We start from the raw sequence: 25,546 nt of genomic DNA on the forward strand, positions 1-25,546 counted from the left end.
AAATTTTAGTGACTCTTTTTTTTTTTTTTTTGAAGCATAAATTAACCTGAAATCAGGTGTTTATTATTCTTGTTGGAATAACAAAGTCAAGTTGTTACTTCTTTTAAAAAACATGGATTTTAATGAGGCGGTTATTAAATACATATTAGACCCTTAAAGCGGTGACTTAAACATGTATTTAAAGTGAGTAAATTATATATTTTTTCTATTTAAAATAAATACAAATATTTATAATTTTTAAAACAATTTTTCGCAGCAAATAATAAGCAAAATCAAAAGTCCAAAAGCAAAGCAGCGCTACTCACCCGGCTCGTCCACACCGTAAAAGAGAAAAAAACAAGTGTTTACGGAGCGAGTCGGTGGTCGTCTTGGCTCCGCGGCTCCTTCCCCGGGTCTGAAGTGTCCACGCAGCCGTTTGTCAAAAGACCCCTCAGCCCTCCCGCCCCCACTTTAACGCCAACAAACATCAGTGTTGACCCGCTTTATTAAATATTCCCTTCTTTTTTTTAAAACAACCTTCAGCTCCTGCTGGATATTTTTCTTTCTAGGAGTTTTTTAATGCGACCCTCTCCTGTGGACGACCCCTCCCCTCCTCTCATCAGCTCACATTAAAAATCTATCGATACGCGCACGCGGGGCGCCAGATAAGCACTTATGGAGCTAAATATTGGAGGAAAGGTGAATCTGTTTGGTGCGTAAAAAGAGCTAAAAACAGCGGGGAGGGTGGGGGTGCTGTGGCGAGAGGGTGGGGTGTGGGGGTGTGGGGTGTGGGGGGTCATTCACTGAGTGCAAATCGATGTCCGGAGAGTCGCTCCTCCTCTAAACTTCAATCTCCCTCATGATTGATGATCTCGTGGAGCTCTGGTAATTGACTCACCAAAAGCGCGCGTTTCTTTACCCCCCCCCTCGCGACCCCCCTCTTAAAAAATTCTGATCAAAAGTGTTTAATAAAACGTAAGAAAATCTGGTTAAATCTTATCAATTAGAAGCTGCAGGATGCAACAACAAAAAAGTTATTTTATTTTATAATAATAATAATTTGTATTTATTCGGTAAAAGACAGGAGTTTTGCTGGGGAAAATAAATAGTCGTGACTGAATAAAAAGCGTGAATAAGGAGCAGGAATCTGTGTGAGTTGCAGTTAAAAAAAAAAGGCTCAGAAAATGGCTGCTTGGCTTTATTCTGTCGTGCGTAAAAGCAATCTGCACTTTTTAAAGTTTGCAAGAAAAAGAAAAAAAAAACATCCTCTTTCTGTTTTTCGAGGTGGAACTCGGGGTGGGGAGGTTTTTTTGGGGGGGTTCTTGTGTGTGGAGCTGCATATCTCAGAGGTTTTTTTTTTTTTTTTTTTTTTTTGGTCTCTCCTCTCTGTTTGGTGGAGCTGCTGCAGGACTGGCTCTGGCCACCGCCACTTCCGGGATCCGTCATCTCATTCGCCCACCGCTCAGCGCCGCGATCTGCCTCTGTTTCTATAAGCAAGCTAGCAGCCAACCTGCCAACACTCGCTGACACTCACTCATCTCTGTCTCGCCCAGATAGACCAAATACCTACAGGGGGGGAAATCTCGGAACGGGAACCGGAGCGCCGAGATCCGAATCTTTTTCTCCACTTTTCCGACTTTTTTTTTTCCCCGGCTGCGCCGCGCGGCGACCATAATAAAAACAAAAGATAGCGATCTGGAAGCCTTGGCGGATCCGCGGCGGACTTTTGTTGCGGGGATGAAAACGGACTAAAACAGATTGAAGATCATCAGCGACCGTCATTCATTCATTACCTTGACAACCTCTGGCTATGATTGACAGCTGGAGTGGCAAAAAGCCATGAGAGACGACAGTTTAGTTACACGCAGGTTGTTGATGGGCCGATTGTAAACCTTCACTTTTTTTGGCGCAGTTTTTTTTTCTTTTTTGGTTTGTTTGTTTGTTTTTTTTTCCCCTCGACAACTCCGGGGGAACGACGGCTTCTTCTCGGAGAATTCTCAAAGTTGGGAAAAAAAAAGCGCGGAGGAATCTTAAAAAAAATCAGTAAAGCTGGGATTTTAAAAAACCCTTCGGCAGATCCAGGAGGTTATTGGAGCGCAGCCTCATGGCGCAAAGGGTAGGTTCTGTTTCCTCACTAACATCTTCATATGCAGCTTTTTTTTTTTCTTTTGGGGAGGTATCGATAATTTACAAACTATTGCGCTCAGTCTGCGTGTGTGTGCGACAGCAGCTGCGCCTCCACGACTTATCCTTCCAAAACTCCTCAAACTAAAAAATGTTTTTGGTAAATTTCCTCTCACACTTTATCTCTTTTTAACCACTTTCATTAAAAAAAAAAAGCAGAAACTCTTCAATCTTTTCTTCTTTTTTTGTGTTCCCCCCAGTACGATGAGCTGGCCCACTACGGTGGGATGGACGGTGTCTCGGCGTCCATGTACGGGGACCCGCACGCGCCCCGGCCGCTACCCCAGGTCCACCACCTCAACCACGGACCCCCGCTCCACGCCAGCCAGCACTACGGAGCCCACGCTCCGCACCCGAACGTCATGCCCACCAGCATGGGCTCCGCTGTCAACGACGTTTTAAAGAGGGATAAAGATCAAATTTATGGGTAAGTTCGGAACCGAGCCTCGTCCTCCGAACTCAAGTTTCCCTGGGTTTTTTTTTTTGTGAATGGAACTGCGAGGGGACAAAACTTTAACACAATTCAACGCAAACTATTAGGGAAATAAAAATAAATGATTACATTTAATTCAGTTGACGCACAGGTTAAGATAGAATAATTAAATAACCAAACACTTTTTAATTTATCACACAGTTGTCACTAAATTCTGTTTATTATTTAAGTCTTTTCCTTTTTTTTTAAACGCAACTACTTTACTGTATTTGTATTTTTGAAAATAATTTAAATATTAAAAACCGATTTATTAGGACATTAAATATAAATTAAGCGTTTTTAATTATTCTTAAACCGGAGGGGAATGTTTCAATATAAACGAATTACTTTTAATTTTTTTTAACAATTTTTTGGAGAACTTAACGCAGCGTTTATTGAGTTATTCAACACAATTGAAGGTAACTAACATTGCGCACAATTCGACTGCGCCTGGATCCCAAAGTTATACAAGAGAATAAACGCGATTTGACGCTACATTTTCTCTCCCACAGTCACCCACTCTTCCCACTGCTCGCCCTGGTTTTTGAGAAGTGCGAGTTGGCGACGTGCACGCCGAGGGAGCCCGGCGTGGCGGGCGGGGATGTCTGCTCCTCCGACTCCTTCAACGAGGACATCGCGGTGTTTGCCAAACAGGTCCAATTCACACACACTTCCACACACCGTTTGGATTCACGAGGCGCAAACACACACGCACGCCAACCAAAGTGTGTGTTCTGGTAAATGTCACTAAACTGATTTTTTTATGGATTCCAGGTTCGAGCGGAGAAACCTTTATTTTCATCAAACCCAGAGTTGGATAATTTGGTAGGTGTCACTTTTAAAATATATATTACAATAGTTTTCACCTACAAATCTAATTTAAAAAATACACTCACAATTTAAAACGTGTATTTTATCATTTAAAAAATGAGATGGCTGCTTGTTAATTAAATGAAAATGATTCTACACGCACGGGTTTAATTCGTACACGATAATCTCCATTAATCTAATTTGTAATAATCATGGTGCGCAAATGAATATGAAGACGTAAAAATAGCGCCGCTCTACAGAGTGCATTTGAATTGAAAAACAGAAATAAGTTTAAATATATTTAGTTGCATCGCGACAATAACACAAATATGAACCTGAGTTTAAATGAAAAAAAAACAAATATTTAACTATTTTATAATTGTTTTTTCGCAGATGATTCAAGCCATACAAGTATTACGGTTTCACCTCCTGGAATTAGAAAAGGTAACTATGATTTATTTCAGATGATTCCTCAGACTTGTTGCTCCTCCGAGAGCAGCTGGACACCCCATATCCTGGATTAACTAAAGTTTTTTTATTTTTTATTATTTTTTCGTCAAGGTCCACGAGCTGTGCGACAATTTTTGCCACCGGTACATCAGCTGTTTAAAAGGAAAAATGCCAATAGATCTAGTTATTGACGAGCGGGACGGCAGCTCCAAGTCGGATCACGAAGAACTTTCGGGATCATCGACGAACCTCGCAGACCACGTGAGTGCCCCCCAAAAAAACATTCATCTCTACATGTCTTTCCGCGCATGCGCCAGCTGGTTGATAAATGTGTTTTAATCGAGATCGCCTGAGGTTTAAAAAAACAAGCGCCGTTGACGTGGTGTTGTTGTGACGTCATAGTTGGGGCATAGTTGACCTCGGCCCACTGAGCATGCTCTGTTTTCGATCGATGTTAGAAGGTCAAAAGCTAAATGTGACACAAAAGACTCGGTTATTGTTTTAGTCTTTCAGATCAGGGTCAGTCATGTGTGTGTAACGCGTGTGTTAGTGTGTGTGTGTGACAGGGTGTGTGTGTGTGCGGCTGCGTTGTCTCTGAAAATGTTTTGGATACTTTCAAACATTTGTGGAGTAAATCAAAAAAAAAAAGTGGATTATCTACACACGCGATGACGACAAAATAAATGAGCCGTGACGTCACTGCTCCAAACTAACATTGTGGAATTCAACTTTAAAAATGTCTGCTGTCAATCACACTTATGACGTCCAAGTCGCTTTATGTCTTCGACAAAAAAACCACGAGACGTCTAGCGGTAACCAATAATGTGACCTAAATCATCCCGGGGGGATTATTGTAATCCATAATTGACATTAGCATTAGCTAAAGTGTTAGCACGGTTGTTATCCTCAAAGCTAACGCCTCTCACTAAATTATGTCAACACACTGGTGGTTAACTGTTTTTTTTTCCGGTAAATTAATAATATACATTGAAAATGATCACATTATAGTGTCCCAAAAAGTTTTTGCTAAAATAAAGAAACTAAAAATCAGATTGAATACCGTGTGTATTTCAACATATTAAAAATAAACAAGCAACATTTTTTTCTAAATGTTCTCTGATATTCACACTGGAATTGTAAACAGTTAATTTTATTTGTACTTGTTAAAAATAGTCCTTAATTTTGAATGAAGTATATTTTACTATTCTCCAGTGCTAGTAAATATCCACTCCATAAAGAAGAGAAACGTGTTGCAGCTGTGTGTGTTTCCTCTCATCCTTGCATTGTTGTGTGTTTCCCTGGAGAGATGTAACCAAGTTGTGTGTAAATGTGAGCAGCTGAAACATTAACGCACCAAGATCAACATGATTTTCAAAGTGGCTTTGGATGGATTTTTTAGCGGCGTCATGTTTGTTTTTATCGTCTATAGATTTTCCACTTTTTTTTTTTTCTCTCCATCTTCGCCGGGGATTATTTAATCCCGTGTTTTCCTCCGGGTAACGGCGAGATGTGGGTTAATTGATAACTTGTAATCGCCCACATTACCGTGGAGAAGATAAAGATGTTTAGTTATGTAGACTCAGATTATAGTCGTATCAGCAGTAATCTGTAGCTCTGGGCTAATATTTAAGAGTCTTTACATCTGCACACTTGTGTGTCGCCGAGGAGGAGGAGGAGGAGGAGGAGGAGATCCTGGAGTAGATCTGAACTTCAGCGTCTGTTGATGTTAATGTGTTTAATTGTTTGCCATTGATTGAAGCTGCAGTCGCTTTATGGCTCCAGGCTCCATAACGCTGAATTCAATTATATGCACCTGAAGTACAGTCGCTTTAAATCCCAGCATCGATCCTCTGCTCCAAACCCTGCCCCCCCCCCCCCCCATCCTAATAAACTCTTTGCAGTGTATCATTGATGTGAGTTATCGCCTGGTGACTCCATTTAATGCCAGAAATCAGCAGCAAAAGTTAGCGTCCGCGAGGCTGCCGGTGTCGCTGCTGCAGGCCCGGCCGACCGCTCCGGGGCTGAGGCAGCAGAAATGGGGCATGCTGTTGTTTACGCTGTGGAGATTAGATAAACTGGCTGTTTAGCTTCACGGCAGATGTTTGATACTCGAGACAGTAGTTACCAAAGTCCACACGTGACCCGGACATTTAAATAATTAGGAGAACTGGACGTTGCCAGCAGTGAACCAGGAGGGCACGTCGTTCATCATGCAGTCATTTGGACTGACCACCTCATTAGGTATTTCACTTTTTGAGGGATTTATTTCTGCTTTTATTGCACCTGATAGCAGGCGGAAGTTATTTTCCTTCTGTGTGTGCAGCTTGTGTGACTGAAGCAGCTGATCTTATCAACCTGAAGGCTAATGCTTTTAGCATTGTTAGTGTAACTCTGGCACAACTCAGAGGTCAACGACCCCTGAGACACCATGAGCTAAAACACTTATTTTAAAATAATGATTAAGATAATTTAACAAGAGTAACATAGACAATAACAAGCTTGTTTGATTGAATGACCTCGAACATAGAACTAGTTTTGTGCGTCTTCCAGGAAGTAGATTCAAAATATTTAAACTGTGCGACTACTTCCTGGATTGCCAGCTAAATATTGCATAGATTTCTGATTTTAATTTTGTTCAGTTTAGACTCTTCATCGCTCTTGGAATATTGTTTAAACATTCATTTCAATGTAAATATGGTTCATCCAATCCGACCCGACGCAAATACAAACATGGACTTCAAGTTTATGAGAAGGATCAGCTTCTGTTTGAAGATGTCTTTGTTTAAAAAGCTGTGTTTGAAAGTCTAGTCCTGCAGGCGAATAAATATTTAATTAAAGGTTGTGTTAGAAAAAGTTGTGATAAGTCATTACAGCATATTTCCTCATTAGTGACTCACTGAGTTAAAGCTATTAATTAACTTTTCTTTTTACCCTTTTTTAAAAAGTTGGGTGAAAAATAAAGAACCAGGCAAAACAACAACTTTAAACAAACGCAGAAATATTTTTGGGGCAAAAACAAGTTTTAAACTTAATATAAAAATAAAATAACTTCTCATTAACATAACATTAAAATAACATTTAAAAACTGGAATAAACAGGATAGAAAAGTGTAGCTGGTTCTGTGAGTTGTACTTTTAGGGTCAGGTTGTTGTGTTAGTGCAGTAAATGCTTGGAATATTTTCACCAAAATATATATATATTTTTTAAGTGAGTTTCCATAAAGATGTGAATCAAACTCTACAGGCAAAGAAAAAAAAAACTCATCAGGAGTTTGTCTCTGCTGTGTCGCGTGTAAACAGCATTAAGAGGAATATTCCAGCAGCGAATGCAAACAGTCATTACAGAGCTGGTATATGCAGCCTGTGTACATGTTCTCACACCGTCGTTCATTCACTCATTCCTCTGTTTCATTACTTCCTCCGTCCTGTAGTTAGAAATGCTAATCCAGGGCCGGTCAGAGTCTCTTACGTCCATTTTTTCTCAGCTTTGATATGCATTTTTTATGAAGGGCCCGAGGCTACATCTATTCTGGTGAAAGTTGGATTTTCTGGAGATGATGAGGCTCTTGGCGGTGGAAGGGGGGGGGAGGTTTTTTTCCTCCCTCACCCCTCTCCCCCCGCCTACCTGACAGTGCAGCATAATAAGCCCGGTTTTATTTACACTTGAATGCAGCATTGTCTTAGAGATGATTGGATTATGGTGGAGTGAGAATAGGGATGAGGCCTCGCTGACACTGTTGATATCCCTTATTGCTGCCGGTGACTGTCTCAACCAGGCAGGCCACCCAGAGCTCGTCCCCTCGCCCCCCCCCCCGACCCCCACCACGGCTAAAAGAAGAAGCAAATATGAATACGATGGCATGTCGGGAGCGTCGAGGAGGAGAAACAAATACAGGCGCTGATAGCTGATTTTCAAACCATTGGAATAGAACTTAATGAGTCAAAATACTTTTGTACATTGACTCTCTGTGTAATTATCTTAATAAAGTTAAAAACATTTTTCACTTTGAATTATTTCCAGAATAATAAAATATAATGTTTAAATATAATTTGTTTGAGTTTAACTTTTAGTCTTTTTTTTAATTTTAATTTTACATTTTATTGTAATTGTTTGTTATATGGGTCACAGAGAGTAGTAGAAAAATATGAAATGAAAAAATAAAATAAAATCAATAAAAAAAAAATATATATATATATATTTGAGCTTGAATTTTCACAAAAACTTTTCACCTAAACTATAACGTTTTTATTTCTTAAAAGTTGATTAAAAATGAACATATTTAATACTTTAAGAGAAATTATTAATATTTGTCTATAAATAAATGTATTACACACCCGTATTAATTATTTATTATTAACAATTATACTCAAAACTCAAACTCAAAGTCGTAATTAAAACTATATAGTAAAATTATAAAGCTTTAATTTGAGATATTTTTGACAATGTGGAGTAATTCATTAACTTAATTGGCTGTTGATTTAAAATACATGATTCAGGCTGTAAACACGTAGTTGTGTGAGGGGAGGTTGTGTGTGTGTGTGTGTGTGTGTGTGTGTCCTTGTCTTTTAATTAAAGAATAAAATGTCTCTGCTCAGTCCAATTAGAAGCCAAATAGAATTAGCCGAGTCTGAATATTATCTGTTGTAATGAATTAGCTTTTGTGTCTCGTCCTGCTTTTGTTGGCAGCTGATGAAGACTTTTCATGAATCTCGCAGCTCTAGATTAGTCGTTCGCTCGTCCTCGCCTTTGTTTTCCTCGGGGAGCGATAGCGGCGGCAACGTAGACGAGCTTATCTGGAGCTCGGAGGGAAGTGACCACAACCATCACGCGTGTTTGACCAGCTGACCCATGGTTTTATGGTTGTTTACACGCAGGTGGATGGAATGAATCACATCACAGAAGTACACAATCGTCCACTGATTAACGACCACTATAGAATCACAACAACACAACTATAAGTCAAGCACACAAATAATTGAACAGTGAAAATCACCTCACACAATCATCAATCAACTAGACATCTAATGTAAAACACAATAACAAACACAAAAACGTAGGTCTTGACACAATGTATTACTACACAACAACACACTAAATAGCTTGGAAACACAATTACAGATTGTCATAACGCAAATAAAGATTTAAAAAATGACACCAAAAATAATAAACTCAATACAAAATGTCTAAACACAAAACCAAATTACTAAACACAACACTGATGGACTAAACACAACACCAAAATAATTAAGTCACTACAAAATGTCTAAACACAAAACCTAATGACTGAACTCAACACTGAATGACTAAACACAACACGAAAAATAAATAAACGCAATACAAAATATCTAAACACAAAGCCAAATTACTAAACACAACACAGGGTGAATAAACACAACAACCAAAATAGTAAACTCAAGACAAAATGTCCAAATACAGCACCAAATGACGAAAAACAACACTAAAAGACCATACACAACAATGGATGACTAAGCATAGCAAGAAATAACTGGACACAAAAACAAACACTAGAGATAAATCAAATACACAACTAGTCATAAAACTGCATTTTTATCAACACAAGTGCACAAACATGAATGACACAAGTGAGATTTGTAGTTTAAAACTACAAATCTCACTATCACAATAAAACTAAAAACATTTTTGTGTTTTCAACCAAGTTAAGACTTTATATCTGGTTATTGTGTTTTGCTGCTAAGATGTTAGTTTAGACAGTAAAAGTCCTGGAAGTCTCGACATTTGCTGGTTCTGTTGAATATGTGTTCACGCACACGCTCACACACACACACACACACACACCCACACACACACACACAGAACCTGTGTCTGTCGGCCCTCCAGCCCTCGGGCCGACAGACCTGCTGAACCGTGGAATCTCTCCATTTCGGAGGTTTTTCCCACGTGACCCTGTGCGAGTCTCTCCTGCGAGTCGGCGTCAGCTCCACTTGGACAACTGTCGTGTGATGTTGGGATGTCTCGCCTTACGTTCCCTCCTCGACCAGAGCCCGGTCGGCAGCATATCTAATCGTAGCTACTGTGGCTCACTTGTTGCTCCTTCCCATGAAGAGCTCCTGTAAACGACGGCCATAAAAAACAGTTGCTACATGTAAATATCTGATTACACACGTGGAAGCAGGACATGTGTGTAATGACAGTGCAGCCGGTGTGTTTAAGCCCGTATTTGTCTGAGAGTGAAATTACCTCTAATGACTCGTCGCTTTTATTTGTAGCCGCGACGTGAGCGGATGTGAGACTGAACCCTCAAATCTTCTTTTACTGCCTCGACCTTGTGTTTGTGTGGAAAAAATGTCCACAAACACACAAATGCAGTCGTGCGTTCCTTCTGCTGTTCTTACGAAGTCAGGTCGCATGTGCGGTTTGAAGACAAATACGATACAACATACACCAATAAACACAATATAAACACCAATTATATTATGTGTTACTCAAAATAAAACACATTTTACGACAACAAAACTGTTAATACGACTTAAAATAAGGAATAATTATAAACACAACAAAGACGGCTTATCGCTAAACACCACAGGTCAACGAACTAAACAATAACACACACATAAACCTGTTTAAGAGATAACAAATCAGTCAACACAAGTGCAGCTTACGAGACAAAACTTGCTTCACACGTTAGATCACTGAGCACGACAACCAAGAACACAGCATATTAAATACACAACAACACTAAACTATAAGTAATAGAGTAAACACAACACCAAAAAGAATAAAATCAAACTATGTAACTAAACACAACACTGACTGACACAACAGCAAAAATAATACACTCGATACTAAATGTCTCGACACAAAATAATCAGTAACACACAAAAAAACATTTTAATAGGGACAACAAATCATTAAACACAAACTTGCTTCACACATTAGATCATGGAACACAACAACCAAAGACCACACAACATGTAAAATACACAACACAACACCAAACTCAAAGAGTAAACACAACAAAAATGATCAACTCAATGCAAAATGTCTCAATACGAAACCTATTGATTAAACACTGACTGACTTAACACAACACTGTCCGACTAAACACAACCCTAAAAGTAATAAAATCAATACAAACACACAAAAACGGTCCAAAAGAGACACTAATCAGTAAACACAAGCGCGACTTACCAAACAAAACTTACTACACACAATACATCACTGAACACACCAACAAGGACTTAACACAGCACATTAAATACACAACAACACCAAACTGTTTCTAAACAGTAAACAAGCAATGAAAATGACACAAAACACAAATTGTGTATCAGTGAATACAACAGTTCTTAGTCTTAACAGAAAAAAAGTTCAACTAATTGTAAATTTCTTAAAGTCACAAACACACACTGTCGTATAACTGAACATGACAACTTTATGTCGAACGGACACACGTGGCGACAAAAGAGCTACACAAACGTGGGTGAGTTATTAGCAGCCGAAGGAGTGTTTATGTTGTGGTGTAGTAAACACTCACCTACACTCTTCCACTGTGTGTAATTATTCCGTTGATTCCTCGACGTGCCTCCCGACGTCACTTGTGGTTTTGATTTACGGCCCTGAGTGTGTGTTTGTGGCGCGTCAGCGGTTCTGACTGTGTTTCACCAACATCGACCCGGGCGTGGGGGGGTGTTGGGGGGGGGGGGTCAATGATGCAGCTGAATCCATTTTTAGGATTCCAGGGTACGCCGGCAGACAGGTGTGATGAAGCTCCTCCTCGTCTTCCTCGCTCATCTTCTTCATTTTTAATTACCACTTGTACCATCCGTCGCAGGTTGCTCGCCCTCCAAACAGAAAAGCCCCCCGGAGACCTCACTTCCTTTGTGTCTTATTGTCTATGTGTGCGCGTCATTATTGTGGGTCTGCTCTTTTCTCCTTAACACAATTAAGGGAAGAGCACGGCGTGAACCAGGCCTGACTCCTAATTATATCCATCTTTGGGGAATAGTCACATGACCCCGTGGGCCTTTTCCCTCCGTTTCATCCTCAATTTTTCTTATTCCGCGGCGGATTGAAGACGACGGTTTTGACTTCTCGGCGTTTGTTTGAACTTTATCAGACCCACAGGGCTGGTGACAAAGTGTTTGTGTTGTTCAGCCATATCTGGCAGAGGCGGGCGATAAATAATTCATGGCGAGGAAGGAGGCTTTTGTCGCGGAAAGTTAACTCTTGTTGTGTTTGTCGTCTTTGTTTGCGGATCTCGGCAGACGCCGGGATGTTAAACACACACATGCATTCGCGCTGACTTTATGTGATCAGGCAGAGGGAAGAGAAACATCCACTTCCCAGAAGGCAAAAAAGTCATTCACTTAAGTCCTCTTTACTTTACTGCTCTGTCAGGACCAGTGTAGGCGCAAGATGTTCCGATGACTGATGACAGAGACAATAAAAAATACAAATAAAACATTTAAACATTTACACATAGTGTCTTCCTTTACGTTGATGTCTGCTAGAATATTAAACTATATTTAAAAAAAAAAAAAAAAATTATATATGTGTGTGTGTGTGTGTTTATATATATAAAAAAGCATCTAAATAAATCTAAATTCACAAGTTTAATATCTAAATAATTTAATTGTACATTATTTATTTTACAGGGCAAAAAAAGACGTCAGTATGATTTAAAGCCAGTTCATTTATGAATAACTTTTCAATGTGTTATTTTGAGAGACAATGAATAATCAGATAAAAAAAAAGTTAATAGCTAATAAAAGAGAAGAGAACTTAGAATTTAAATAGTTTTTTAGTTTAGTTTTAGTTTTTAGTTTTTGTCCCTACGAGCCAAACTTTTGCCCAGCTGACACACATAAGATCTTGTTATTTTTTAACTTGACATTTTTGTTTATCAGTCAAATGTTTCCAATGTAGAACAACAATACAGGACTTTTATTAATATTAAAAAACTAAAAACACATAGAATTCAAATGTGTGTTGATGGATAATTGAAAACAAAATAAAAAGATTACTTTATGTAATTAGTAGAGTCAAATGTCTACATTTATTTGTATTTTTATTGTCTGTTTGCGTCAACACTAGGATTCAGCTGAAGTTAAAGTTAAGATTTGTCATATTTTACAGTGATTTGTAAAGAAAAAATCCCAGTGTTGCGTCATCACCCTTGGAAACATCTACACCAGCCGCATTCTTCTACACATCATTCCTTTACGGGGAAAGTGCACCGTCATGAAAACCAAGCCCGAGCAGCATATTTAGGTCAACCTCTTTTTTCCTCCTCGTCCACTTGTGCGTTTTGATTGAGGCGCGTTACTCTATCGCTCAGGAACGGGCCAAGACTCGACCCCTGTGGCGCCCCGTCGACACGAAGAGGAAGCGATTCCTCACTCAGACATCGTTTATCTCTGATAGAATATTGTGTTTCATATTGTTTTTGCCCTCTAGGAAGCAAACTCTCCGCACACGAGCCCATTAAAGCCCGTCGGTTTAAATCACAGCCAAATATCATTCCCTTTAACGCCATTAACGGAGGTGTGTTTGAATTTAATTCAGTGCCAGAACCATTAAAAATGACACATTACTCTGCAATGATAGCTAAATTAAGTCCTATCGATTGAGCCGTTGCATTAAAACGGAGCTGTGGCTGCTGCCGGGGGGGAGAGAAAAGGGGGGAGGGAGGGAGAGCGAGGGAGTGAAGCAGCTCTTCAACGTCGTGCTGGTTCCTCCTTGTGAAAGGAAGTAGAAGCCGGTCATTTTCTGGGAACAATAACAGCCGTTTCGGAGTGAACTTAAGTACATTCTGAGTTTTTATTCCCCTCCTTGTTCATGTGGCCAAGATAGAATTTAAGTGTTTGGAGGAGGCTGGCCCACATCAGTCGTTTAGAGCAGCAGGCCGCGAGTGGAGAGGAACAGCACGTCGCTGTAACAACAGATCAGAGAAGAGTGGAGGACGACACCACGAGGGTCCATCCAGAACCTGATCCTTGAAGACAAACTAAAGAGTCAAAGATTCAAACTAAAGCATCAGTGACACAACAGCAGTGAAAATAACAACGTACACAATCTAAACACAATGATTAAACCCAACAAAAGGAACTAAACTCTACTAATAAAATAAACACACAACTAATTGTTAATTAAAACACACTATTAGCTCCAATAACAAATCTGACAAAAACAACAAATTGTTTAACTTGAATCCCAATGCTTCAACAGTCCATTGTCAAAAAAGTTTGATTGAATTCTTTGGGAAGGAAAAAAAAAAAGAAAGAAAAAGCGAGGTCTGCCAGACTTCTCTCCGGTGGTGAAAAGTTCAACGACACGCTGAGTTAAAAACACACTCGGTCTTTCTTGGAGTCGTCCACGACTTGTATGTTTTCCTGAAGTTTTCATATCTTCATATAATTTAGTGAAAGAGAGAAACCCAAAAGTAGGAACTGAGAAGTGGGTTGAGGTTTTTGCGGGTGAAGTCTGGGTGAAGGCCTGGCACGGGGTTCCGGGTGAGGAGGTTCTTCTCTCCGGGGACAGGAACAGTGCTGGACTTGATTTGTTTGTTTTACAAGCGAAAAAGAATCGACTGTGTTTAATGGACTTGGACACATTGTTGTGACGATCATGTCAGGGATTCACTGTCATTACCTGAGCCAGAGTGAAAATAATGTTGCACTTTACAAGTTTCCTTTGAGCTGGACGACCTTTATTTGAAATTGCTGTTTGTGATGCATGAAGAACCTCATTGAAAATGATAGCTTAGCGCCCAATATTTATCTTTTAAAATGGACGTTTTTAAGCAATATACACAAAAAAATTAGCAAATAACAAAGCGATTTTTGATGTAAAACACCAAATGCTTCCTTGTTTTTTCAGGTTAGACAACTCAACTTCTTGATTCTCACCAAAAAATAATTTCCACTCCACGTTCTTTTGGAGACGGCTGCACTAGAAACATATTTATTTCCTCTGGCAAAATATCACACCCCTTCTGACAGTGAAGTCCTGGACAATTCCATTCAAAGACGCTAAACCATTGGGGTTTGATGGAAATGAAATTCCGACCTTATATTCCGTGGTTATTTTGAGGCACCATCGAGCCAAAAGACTAATGATAATGAGGAAAATAAGATTAAAACCTTAAAAAAAAGACAATGTTAAAAAATGAAAAGGTTGTAAAATGAATCAAGTGTCAAAAGCCATGAAACAACAAACAAGCTGAAATGTTGAAAGTATATTTCTTACAGATATAAATAATATCCAGTGGACAACTATGGACAGAGCAAGTAATAAATACTAACAAACATTGTAAACTGTTAATAGTAGTTATAAGGCGAGCGTATAAATATATAATAATAAGTACAAAATAAAATTCTGTACTAGTCATCTCTAGGTGAATACTTCTATTGTTCCAGCTAAGCACTTTGGTTAACCAAAGTATTGTCTAAGTATTTGTTATTTAAAATATTGTGGTACTATTATCACAAAGTTCTCATCTGTCGTCGCCTCAGCCTTCTGTTTATATTCCAGCCTTATTCAAGCTTCCAGGCCTCGTCTGAAGGCACAGATTGTAGATCAAACAATCGACTGCATGTTCGGTTGTGTGATTGGTGCCGTGTGAGCCCAGTGTGTTGACTGAGTGTGTGTTTGTAGTAAGTGACGTGATCGCTCCATGAATGGCGAGGAAATGCCACCTCTCTCCTGCGTTCGTGTGCCACCGATAATGCCCTTCCTGTACCCTCCGAAAATCCCTGTTTCCCAGCAGAAAGAATGAGGAGGACGTCTGTGGACGACTTGAGTCCGTGTGTACATGAAAGTCTGTGTTTATGCTTGGTAGCTATTATGTCATTAGCATGTGTGTCTCTGTGGGCGTCGACACGTCTCTGGCAGATTAGCGGGAGAATCACTGTCATGTCTTGTTCTGCTCTCTGACAGTAGAGATGATTAATGGCGTCTGTGGTGTGTTTGGACTTCCACCTCCGCGCGTTCGACACCGGAAGTCTCAGCCGGGATGGTATAAACAAACTCGGGCGCCGCCATATGTGTTTGGACGATTACTCACACGAGCGGGAGGATCCGATGCAACATTAACGGCGCTTGCGATTTGCTCTCATGCATTAATAAAAACCTGTGATTGCTCTTGTTTTGACTTCTGGCCAGCTGCTGCCGTGCCTGTCCATCACCACTGTTGTCTCGTCCTCACGCTCTCCCTTTTCTCTCCTCTCTTTATCCTGCATATTGGATCTTGTCCACCTCAGAACCCGGCGTCCTGGAGAGACCACGACGACGCCGTCTCCACACACTCAGCAGGCACACCGGGGCCTTCCAGCGGCGGCCATGCCTCGCAGAGCGGGGACAACAGCAGCGAGCAAGGTGAGTCAGCGCAAGACATGGACTTGTCAATGGAAGTGTGAACACGTGCCTGGACTTGACGATACACAATGATCACGAAAATAACTGCAAACATCATCAAGAGAACCTCCTTATTCTGGTCATATTTAGCTTAAACTTAACTGGCGCTTTACCCTTGCTAGCTGGCATGAGGTTGGTATGATGCTACAGGAAGCCAAACCCTCTTCCCCCCCCCTCCAGAAAAATCATAAAACCAGGGTTATGACGCCAAAACACAGAGATTATTCATCAAGAGTTACACATGCTTTTGATAAAAATCACTGCAATGAACCATGAGTATGTTAAAAAACAACAAAAACGGTTTCCGAAAGCCGGTTTATGCAGGGTTAAAATCCACTATCCACACAGAGCTGCATGGATGCGTTCGCTGAGAGGGAGTGAGACAAAGAAAGTGTTCTAAATCGAGTGTTAATTGAGTAAGAAAGTGATTTAATTCGAGTTATAAGACTAGTTGTTCACTGTCGTTTGAGTCAAAACCATCACTAAGAAAGTTTTGATTTGTTTCAGTTCAGAAATGTTTCAGGTCTAGTTTGATCTCTAAACAGATATGAGTTGTTTTAGAGATCTTAATGTTATAAAGCTTAATAATGCATTTATATTTTTTAATGTTTTCTTCCATGATAATAACTAAATAATTTTGAAAATATTTTGGAAAAATGCACAAAAATTGAATGAAGCTAGTACACTCGTGTACATGTTAGCTGTGTTTGAAAGTTCTGGATGTTCTCTGGCGTGTTCTCGCCATCATTAGCATGCAGCTAAAACTTAAAGCAGCCTAACCGGAGATCTCAGTAAATGGAGCAGGTTCTATTTACGCCACCGTCCTCCTGGATTATCCTCTTTTTTGACATGCGTCCATGTAAACACACAGTCACGCCTAAAAATGAACACCCGTCTGGCTGCAGCTCACCACTGTTTCTATTTGAAGAGCGAGAACAAAAGCCGGTGATTAATACACACTCCTGCCAGTCCTCGGTGCAAAACCATATTAACTTTGCCGGCTTCTAATTATGCCGCGCCGTTATCTGGAGCTCAACCTGCCAAACCGCCATAAAGCATTTCAAAACAAACGCATTTGAATGTGTTACAGATAGTGTGCGCAAGTCACCGTCATCTGCCTCTTATTTTTGTCACGGTCGGCATCAATCCTGACACGTAAATTCATCATGTGCTGTCGGTGGAATCCGGTGACGAGGCCGGAGCGCCGACGCACCGCGAGGTTCAAATTGTTGATTAGAGACAGACTATTTCACTCTTGCCTCGGCTTGTTTTTCGAACGCACCGAGATCTGCTTTCACCCGCTCTGTTTGTGTGTGTGTGTGTGTGTGTGTGTGTGTGTGTGTGTGTGTGTGCCCTCTGGCAGTGTCCAGGGTTTTGCATGAAATTTCATCACACCGGCTTCCGACACGAGCGCTCGAACACTCACGGCAGCTGGATGGAGCTGCGTGTTGTGTCCGTCGATCGCTTTGCCAATAAGCGATCAGATGTATCGATGGACTGGCTGTGGTGGGAGTCGGTCAGACGACCACTGAGGTCTGTGGTGGAGCAGCTAGTGGTGACTGGGGTGGATCAGAGGTCATGTAGTTCAAGGAAGCTGTGGACACACACAAGTCATCTCCTGCTCTCACTGTATTTTCTTATTTTCAAATGATTGATTCATTTTGATGATAGTTTCAAAGTCATAAGTCAGTCCTAACTGAAGTGAAATCATGTTAATTAAAAATAGTTTTTATAGTAACATTTCATTTAATATGTATTGAATGGATTCTTGATTGAACGTTTTAGTAAACAATTGAACAGTATTTTCAATGATTCTTACTAAATACCTACAATAATGGTCTATGTATCTTTATATTTTAGTCAAGTTTTAAATAGTTTTTATATTTTTAAAGGTTAAATTCAATTAAATCATTTCTTTAATGTTTAGTTAAATTATTTTCTTGCTTTTTATTTTAATAAATATTTAAACCTTCAAAAATAACTGTAGATTCAACTGCAATTGTCTTCCTGTATGTGCTTTATGCAGTTGTTTTGGTTCCTTCCTGTCATATTCAGTTCTCTTTGAGGTTCAGTGTGTAGTTGGTGAAGGTGTTTGTTGTTTCTTTGCTGTTTGGAAAAAGAAACACTTGAGGGACTTTTCATTGCATTAATCTCTGCGATTGCTGCTGAACTGGAGATAAAGTCTCCAGGAACCTGAGATGGAAGGGCAGGGGGGGGAGGCGGAGGTAAGGGGGGAGGGAGGGTGAGAGAAAGAGAGAAAGAAATGCACTGCCTATTGATTATCTTACACACATAAGTACAAGTGACCTGTAATCCACAGAGCACTTATCGACTCCCCCACCGTATCCAGTAACAGCCGATCGATGCGGACCAAAGACAGTTACGGTACGGCCCTCTGCACTGGGCCAAGATGGACCTGGACTAGATCAGACTAGGGGGACCTGGTGTTGAAAGCACGAGAAGATGTGACAGTAAAGAGGAGGAAGAAAATGGTTTTGGAGAAGGAAAGGTGGAAGAGCACGGAGAGGGGAAAAGCAAACGAGAAGAGCGAGGGCAGCTGATTTAATGGTCTAATGAGGCCGTCCTCCAGCCAGTTGTTTTGTGTGAGGCATGCTTTGACCTTTCGCTTCGCTCGGGAGCCCCGCCGCCTCATTTTTCACATTCTTGCAATTACGTTAACGCTTGAAGCGCTCGCTGACTCCCGACTCTGGCCCTTCCACTCCGACAGAGCCTTCCCCAACCTTCTCTGCCTTCCCCTTCCACGCATGAACTCGCCTCCCATCTCAATACATTTCCACATAAAATTTGTACTCTACACTCCGGAGTCCGCTGAGAAAACGTGAAAGTGTGTTTCACTCCAGTAATGGGGTCTTTAACAACTTGGCCCCTGTTAAAAGGGGTGACGATGTGGATCAGTCGTGGGATAGATGAGAGAGGGAGACCTGGAGCACTCGCGCCGCTGCCAAGAAAAACATCAACTTTCCTCTGCCAGTTTCAATTTCTGACGCTGCGTCATGAGCGGATCGAGGCGACGCCGATGTCCTGGACGTCATAATCAAGTTCATCTTTAAGCCGGTGGAACCTCACATGCCTTTTCTGCTCGTACCTCGGCGTGAGCGTTTCTTTGAACGCGGGCCAACAACCTATTTAACAAGTGCACAAATATGTATTGCCCGTCTGTGGAATAATTTATTGTCGAGCAGTAAAGCAAGGTGAAGCTTGTAGCTGTCAGCACAGAGTGCAAGTGAAGGCTCTGGCAGTTAAGATAAGCAGTTCAAAACTCTTAAACCCATCTCAAAACTGAGCCGCCCCTCCCCCTTCTTTTCCCCCCAAAAAATATTTATCGTGACTCACGTCTGGCGAGTTTTTTTTTTTTTTCTCAGGTAAGACGGTTCACATGACGAACAATCCTGTCGGGCTGAGACATGGTTATGATTAACGTCCCTTTCTGGAACTTTCCCAAGCTTATGTAGCAACATCAGAGACATCAGAGGAGCCGCACGAACGAGCCTGTCTTCCAGTTGTCGCTCTTCTCCGAGCGACATGTTTGACATAGCATGGGTGGCAGATTGACAAGGATTGAAAAACCAAAGTTAGTATTACACAAGTGGCCGTAATGACTTTTTCTTGGCTCGATCATTCAGGATAGACTCAAAGTAGAACCTCCTTTTTATGGTGAGAAACCATTTGAGGTAGGTCAGGAGGACCTAGCATCTTGACCTCTTTTCCTGGGCTTTTGCCCCCACAAATTTATCAGGATGATACAAGAAAAAGTATTGGGTAAAACAGATAACCCTCATCCCATCAGTTTTTGGAATAGTATTGATACCATCATTTAGAGGATCGGTCGCCTGATGTAAAGGAACTATTCCCGAGGCTCACCGAGTAAAAACTCTGAACATCGACTGGATATTGGCGGCTGGAAAGCATTTAGTACATTCTCTGAGTGACTGAACATCCTGTCGCTCTGCGGATAGACCGGCTCCCCAGAGGGACGAGGTGGAGGGAAATGGGAGCAGCAGAGGAGGCTTCATTGATGGTGTTGTGGTACGTTTGTGTGAGCGAAAAAGAAGGGCGTGCGGTGAGCCCGCCCGGCCCTGACCGGGGGCCTCCGCTCGGCTCAGCCTTTTGTGGTCGAGCTCACGAGAGAACGGTCATTCTTGGTGGGGACACGACTTCTGCGTCTAACCAGAGTCATGAACATGTTATATCTGGCGCCTTCTGGACTTGTCTTTTTATAAAACGCTCCGACGGGAAGCGAAGAAAACAACTGGAGTATCCGCTCAAAAACACAAGATCTTGTTTCGTAGCCGGCTCTCAAGAACTCATCAGCACGTGCTAGCTAGCTACCCTCTAAGTGCCTGTTAGAGTTTAATTTAGTGTCGTAATTAAAGCCGAACACTGGCCCATAAACAACAGATAAACAATAAAGCAGACCCAAGCCCTGCTGTTTCATGGCTCTCCCTCCCAGCTGTTGCAGAACTGATCATTTCTTACACAGTTGCCGCCTCACTTGAGCAACGAGGCGCCTCCTAAGTTCCAGAGTGCTTTCCCGGGTTCTTCATCGAGCCTTGAAATCACTCTTAAAACCCTCGTTTGAAGAGCGCATCTGTTTCAGAGCGAAACGTCCCTCGTGTCGACCTCAAGCCCAGGGGCCTACGCTGACCGACAACTCATTTTTAGGAGGTCCGCCCAAGTTGATGATAGAATATATGAGTCTAAGAAGAAATGAGAGTCATTGTGAGTAATTAGTTGAAGAAAGGTTTTATGTTCGACACATGCTTTAGAAGTGTTAGTCCACCAACAGGTGACTCAGCAAGCAAGAAGACCAGTGACTGTTTACAGTCGTGGTAGGTGTGTCAAGAGCCGATGGTCCAAACAGGTGTTAATGCGTTGATGATTGAGAAGCGAACTCATGAAGCGGAGTAGGAAAAAGTCGCTGTCCACGATTAGGTTCGTCTCCTGCACCGGCTTTCGAAAAATCATCTCGGCAGCGATCGATTGGGCAACAAATCGAATCCCATCCAGTCAAGAGTGAACTTGTAGCTTTCAATATTCGCAGGGCAAAAAAACAACGAGGCCTTCTCCATAACACTGAAGCGGATTCCCAACGTGTCAGCCGCTTTTCAGCCGTGTCGCTACACGCCAGCCGAGGTCGGTTTGTTGGGAAGAGGCAGGGTTATTGTTAAAAGCTGGGAAGAGTTGCTCAGAGGGGCAGGAGGGGGGGGTGGAGGGGAGAGAAAACACCGTACAGAGGGGATACTTTCATGATCCCATTAGCATAAGAGAGGCTAAATTATTCATGTGGAGTGCTTAATCTATGGGGAAAAGTATAGTTAATGCACATAGTTTTAAAGCGGATCTCTGCTCCGACACCGGATTCTTGCTGGATTCAGCATTCGCAGGCAGTTACGGGAAGAGATGTCGCTCGGCACGCACACACACACACACACAAGGCACGTGTGGGCATTTCTGAACGCCGCTTAATCGCCACTGCACTTCGTTTGAACATTCTATTTCTCTCTGTAAATCCCTTTCTCATTCTCTCCCTCCCTCCTTCCATCTATTCCTCTCCAATCACTCACACACTCCTCTTCTCACTCGCCCCCTCTTCGTCTCGCTCGCGGTACCGCAGACTACCTGGCCCTCGTCCAAAATGTGATTAAAGAGAATGATCAGCTCATCCCCCCCACCACCACCCCTCCACCTCACTTTCCCGTCTTCTCCCTTCTTTTTTCACCCTCTTTATCTTGAAGCACGTTTGAAAGTCTGTCGTTCATGATAAACGCCAAGAGAAAGAAAGGTCGTCTCCGCTCGAGTCCATATGTCCGCTCTTGGTTTCTCTCTCCCGGCTTCAAGGCTGGTCCCTCTGGTCCGTAATCGCGAACAGACCTCTTGGTTGACCCGGCCCCAGCCCCAGCCCGGCCCGGGCCTGTGCTTGGCCGGGAGCTTGGTTTCTGTGCAGCAGGAAGGGCATATTAACTGGGTCAGTCTAATGTGCAAACTAGTGTTTGGAGAACACAGGAAAGAAATTACCCAGATTATTCTGACAGCAGCTGAGGAGAATTCTTGTTTTGGGCCATTAACGTGAGGCTTGAGGGAGATGTTATGAATTCAGGCCTTCTCAGATGAGACCCAGTTTATCTTGGAGCGAAGAGAGAAAGCTCTCGCTACACACAAACTCTTTTTTTCCCCCTTTTCTCCAGCGTACATTTCGACTGGTTGAGTGAAGATAAATGCTCTCCTGGTTTGTTGGTGTGGACAAACATTTGACATATGTCTGAGTCAAATGTCCCTTTACACCGGGACTATCTGACTTTTATTTTGTAAACAGGAAACTAAATCGGACTTATTAACTATCAACACAACAAAAAACATGTTAATTCTAAGATGAGACGAACATTTTGGAACACTTCAACACACACCCATCTTCAAATACGTCAAGCTAACTTCAGCATATTTCACAGTTAGCTGTTTAAAATGTGGTTAAATTGAACTGGATTCATTTCATTTGTCAATTTTTCCCGAAACACCAAAACAAAAAACATGTTATTTCTAAATCAATGTTCGTGGTCAACAGGTTGATTCAGTTTCCTGTTTTCAAAAAAAAAAGTAGCTGCCTTCTGCAGGGACTTAGTGGAAAAGATAGATAGCAAAGTGTTTCAATCGAAATGGTGTGTAATTCCAGAACACCTTTGTGCTTCCCACTCCAACCTTGTGTGTAATTTCACAATTAAACAAAAGAGAAGAAGAGTCTGAAACCGGGGATGGAGATGCTTGTTCATTGTGCTGTGGGTTTCCACACCCATGTTCCGCTGCTTACTCAAGTGCACGCTCTGATGATGTGGAGTGCACAGGGGTCTGATGTAATATGGCTAAAAGGGATTGGAGCGCATTCCCCGAGGGCATCATCTCACCCATTAATGCCGCCACCTCTTTACATTCAAGGGGATGACAGTGCGCCGCTTCTTCTCTGCGCAGGAAATTTTCTGTTTTGTTTCAGTGCCTTAAGGGGTCAGCCAAGAAGTCACCCTTTAAGAGGTGATAATCCAATTCCTCCAGTCCTCACCAGATTTGTTTCCCCCCTTGTCTGGCTGTGTGTGTGTGTGTGTGTGTTTACAGAGAGTGTAAGCATGCGTGTGTGAATGTAATGGACGGCGAATGGGAGGCAGAGGCAGTAAGATGCCACTGGTCTCTGCTGTGTCCAACCCTGGGCCCCATTCTAGATCACAGAGAGGTTACGGAGGCCAAGTCAGTCAAAGGCACACCTGCAGGGAAACTCCCCAAAAGCCTGACTTGCCAGCTTACACAGACCCGTTTAAGGTGTGCTTATTTGGAGTTTAACCCCGACTTCAAATGCCCTCTTCTCTCTCAGCCTTTGTGTTTGACCAATGGGCCTTGTGCTTTTTTACTTTCTTTCCTTTCTTGTGCCTCCCTTGGTTCTCTAATCTCTTCCACCTCCCCTACACCCTCCTCACGCTCCACCCACCGGAGTCTAAAACCTCACATCCTAGCAAAGGCCGGTCCCGAAAGGGAGGACTCTGTCAAGCAAAATGGCTCCAGCGTGGCTAGCTTACTCGCGTTCTGTGTGGTTTTGCTCTTGTGTGCGTCTACACACTGATTTGGAATGGAGCAGAGCTGCTATACCCTACAGGTAGTACTTGAACCGCGCCGCCACCATCCAAGCGAGTGGGAGGACGCTGAAGGAAGTGTGTTACGATCCCAGTTTTTTCCTCTCTTCTGCTAATTTTCACGCATACATCTTTCACATTTATGCAAAGCTTTAGGAGGGCATTATGCACGATAAGCTCATTTTCTCGTCTGATTCCCACTTCGGTACACGCTTTAATGACTCCTAAAGCCAATGCTGCTATTTTAGGAATAATAACCACTCGGCTGTCTCCACGTTTCCGTGTGGAAAGTTTTCTTTTTCCACACCTGAATAGTTTTGTTCACCCGTCTCACGGCTGTTGAGTCGCGGGCATAGGTGAGGTGCGGTGAGCACCCCAAGCAGCATAATGGAGGCGAGCATCTAATAATCTCCGATCACCCCAGAGGAGCGGTTCGCTGTGTAGTCAGCTAGGATAATTTCTTATTTACATGCCCCGAGCAGTGAGCACAGTGTAGCAAGACCGGGACTAAATGTGCAACAAAACAAATCAAACATGCCAAACGCGATGCTCCTTCCTGGTTAGCTTGGGGGGGCTGTAGCCAAGGAAACCTTCATTATGCATTTACCATAATTCACTTAGAGGGTTATCAATTTCCAGAAAGATGTTTGGAGGCCTCGTTTAAAATGAGGGGTGCAAAAAAAAAAAGAGGAGATATTCAAGGATTTCTGCACGCCGGGATTTCTGAAGACATTGTAGTAATTACACACTTCCTGTGCTCCTGGGCAGAACCTGCGCGTCAGAAGTCTTGATCTGCACCAGAGCCATTGCTGCTGTTGTTACCTTAATGCGTGTTGATCACAGCGCCGCACCATCACGGCCCATTGTGTCAAGATTAGATAATCATACAAATGGATGTTTTACTTATACCTTAACAAACACTACAACTTGGAACTGGACCGTTGCTGATGTACGGCAGACGCTTTACGGATTATTTCAAAAGAACTTTAAGTAAACATTGAGACGGAGTCGGTCGTGTCCACGCAAGTTCTGTGTCAGTCGGGTCTTTTGTCCACATGAATACTTTCTGTCCTTTTGAAACAATTTTTTAAAAACCCTGTTGATAGATTTGAACACTTGTATCATGTCCTTGTTTGACAAAAATGTCACTTTTACAGATTAATTCTAATGGGTTGAACTTGTAGTTGACTGAATGATATTAATAGTGTATTTTCTATAGACAACAATTGAAAGGAAAGCAATTGTATGGGAAAATATGCTTTTCCGTGTTCTGCACAACACGCAACAATCCCAACATTCAGGTCATCCCCTGAAACATCAGATGTCAAGCGTAATGTTACAACACAATGCAGCTCCTAGCACTGCTGTTAGCACACAGCGCTAAAACGGGTCCAATAGATTCAAAGTGAAACTCGAGTATCTGCGGCACATGGTCCACTAGTAACAGAAACAATTGAACGAGACATTGAGAATGTAGCCGTTAGCTACAGAGAAGGTCTTAGAGCTCAAATATTGTCTGTCTCTTCATTCAGGGTGGCTCTTTGTTTAGCTTCTGCCCTGCTTACTCAAGGGTTTCTAGTATCTTCCTGTGTACAGTCCTGGACTACATGTTTCCATTCGTTCC

The 25,546-nt window shown here is 42.0% G+C and overlaps 1 protein-coding gene across 8 annotated transcripts in view; it reads left to right on the forward strand.

Annotated features, from left to right (window-relative positions):
- The first annotated feature begins 1,307 nt into the window (after positions 1 to 1,307).
- The window catches only part of meis2a (Meis homeobox 2a), a 74,964-nt gene continuing 50,725 nt past the window's right edge, over positions 1,308 to 25,546 (forward strand). For 3 of the 8 annotated variants that reach the window (XM_087780232.1, XM_087780236.1, XM_087780238.1), the window contains exons 1-7: positions 2,111 to 2,263; positions 2,364 to 2,590; positions 3,148 to 3,289; positions 3,410 to 3,460; positions 3,839 to 3,889; positions 4,007 to 4,156; positions 16,138 to 16,252. In XM_087780232.1, the coding sequence (XP_087636358.1) occupies positions 2,255 to 2,263; positions 2,364 to 2,590; positions 3,148 to 3,289; positions 3,410 to 3,460; positions 3,839 to 3,889; positions 4,007 to 4,156; positions 16,138 to 16,252 (745 nt within the window). In that variant the 5' untranslated portion in view covers positions 2,111 to 2,254. The other 5 variants (XM_087780233.1, XM_087780231.1, XM_087780234.1 and 2 more) reach the window with 5 other exon arrangements.

This window comes from Callionymus lyra, chromosome 18 (genome assembly GCF_982586985.1).
Source record: "Callionymus lyra chromosome 18, fCalLyr1.hap1.1, whole genome shotgun sequence".
Lineage (NCBI taxonomy): Eukaryota > Metazoa > Chordata > Actinopteri > Syngnathiformes > Callionymidae > Callionymus > Callionymus lyra.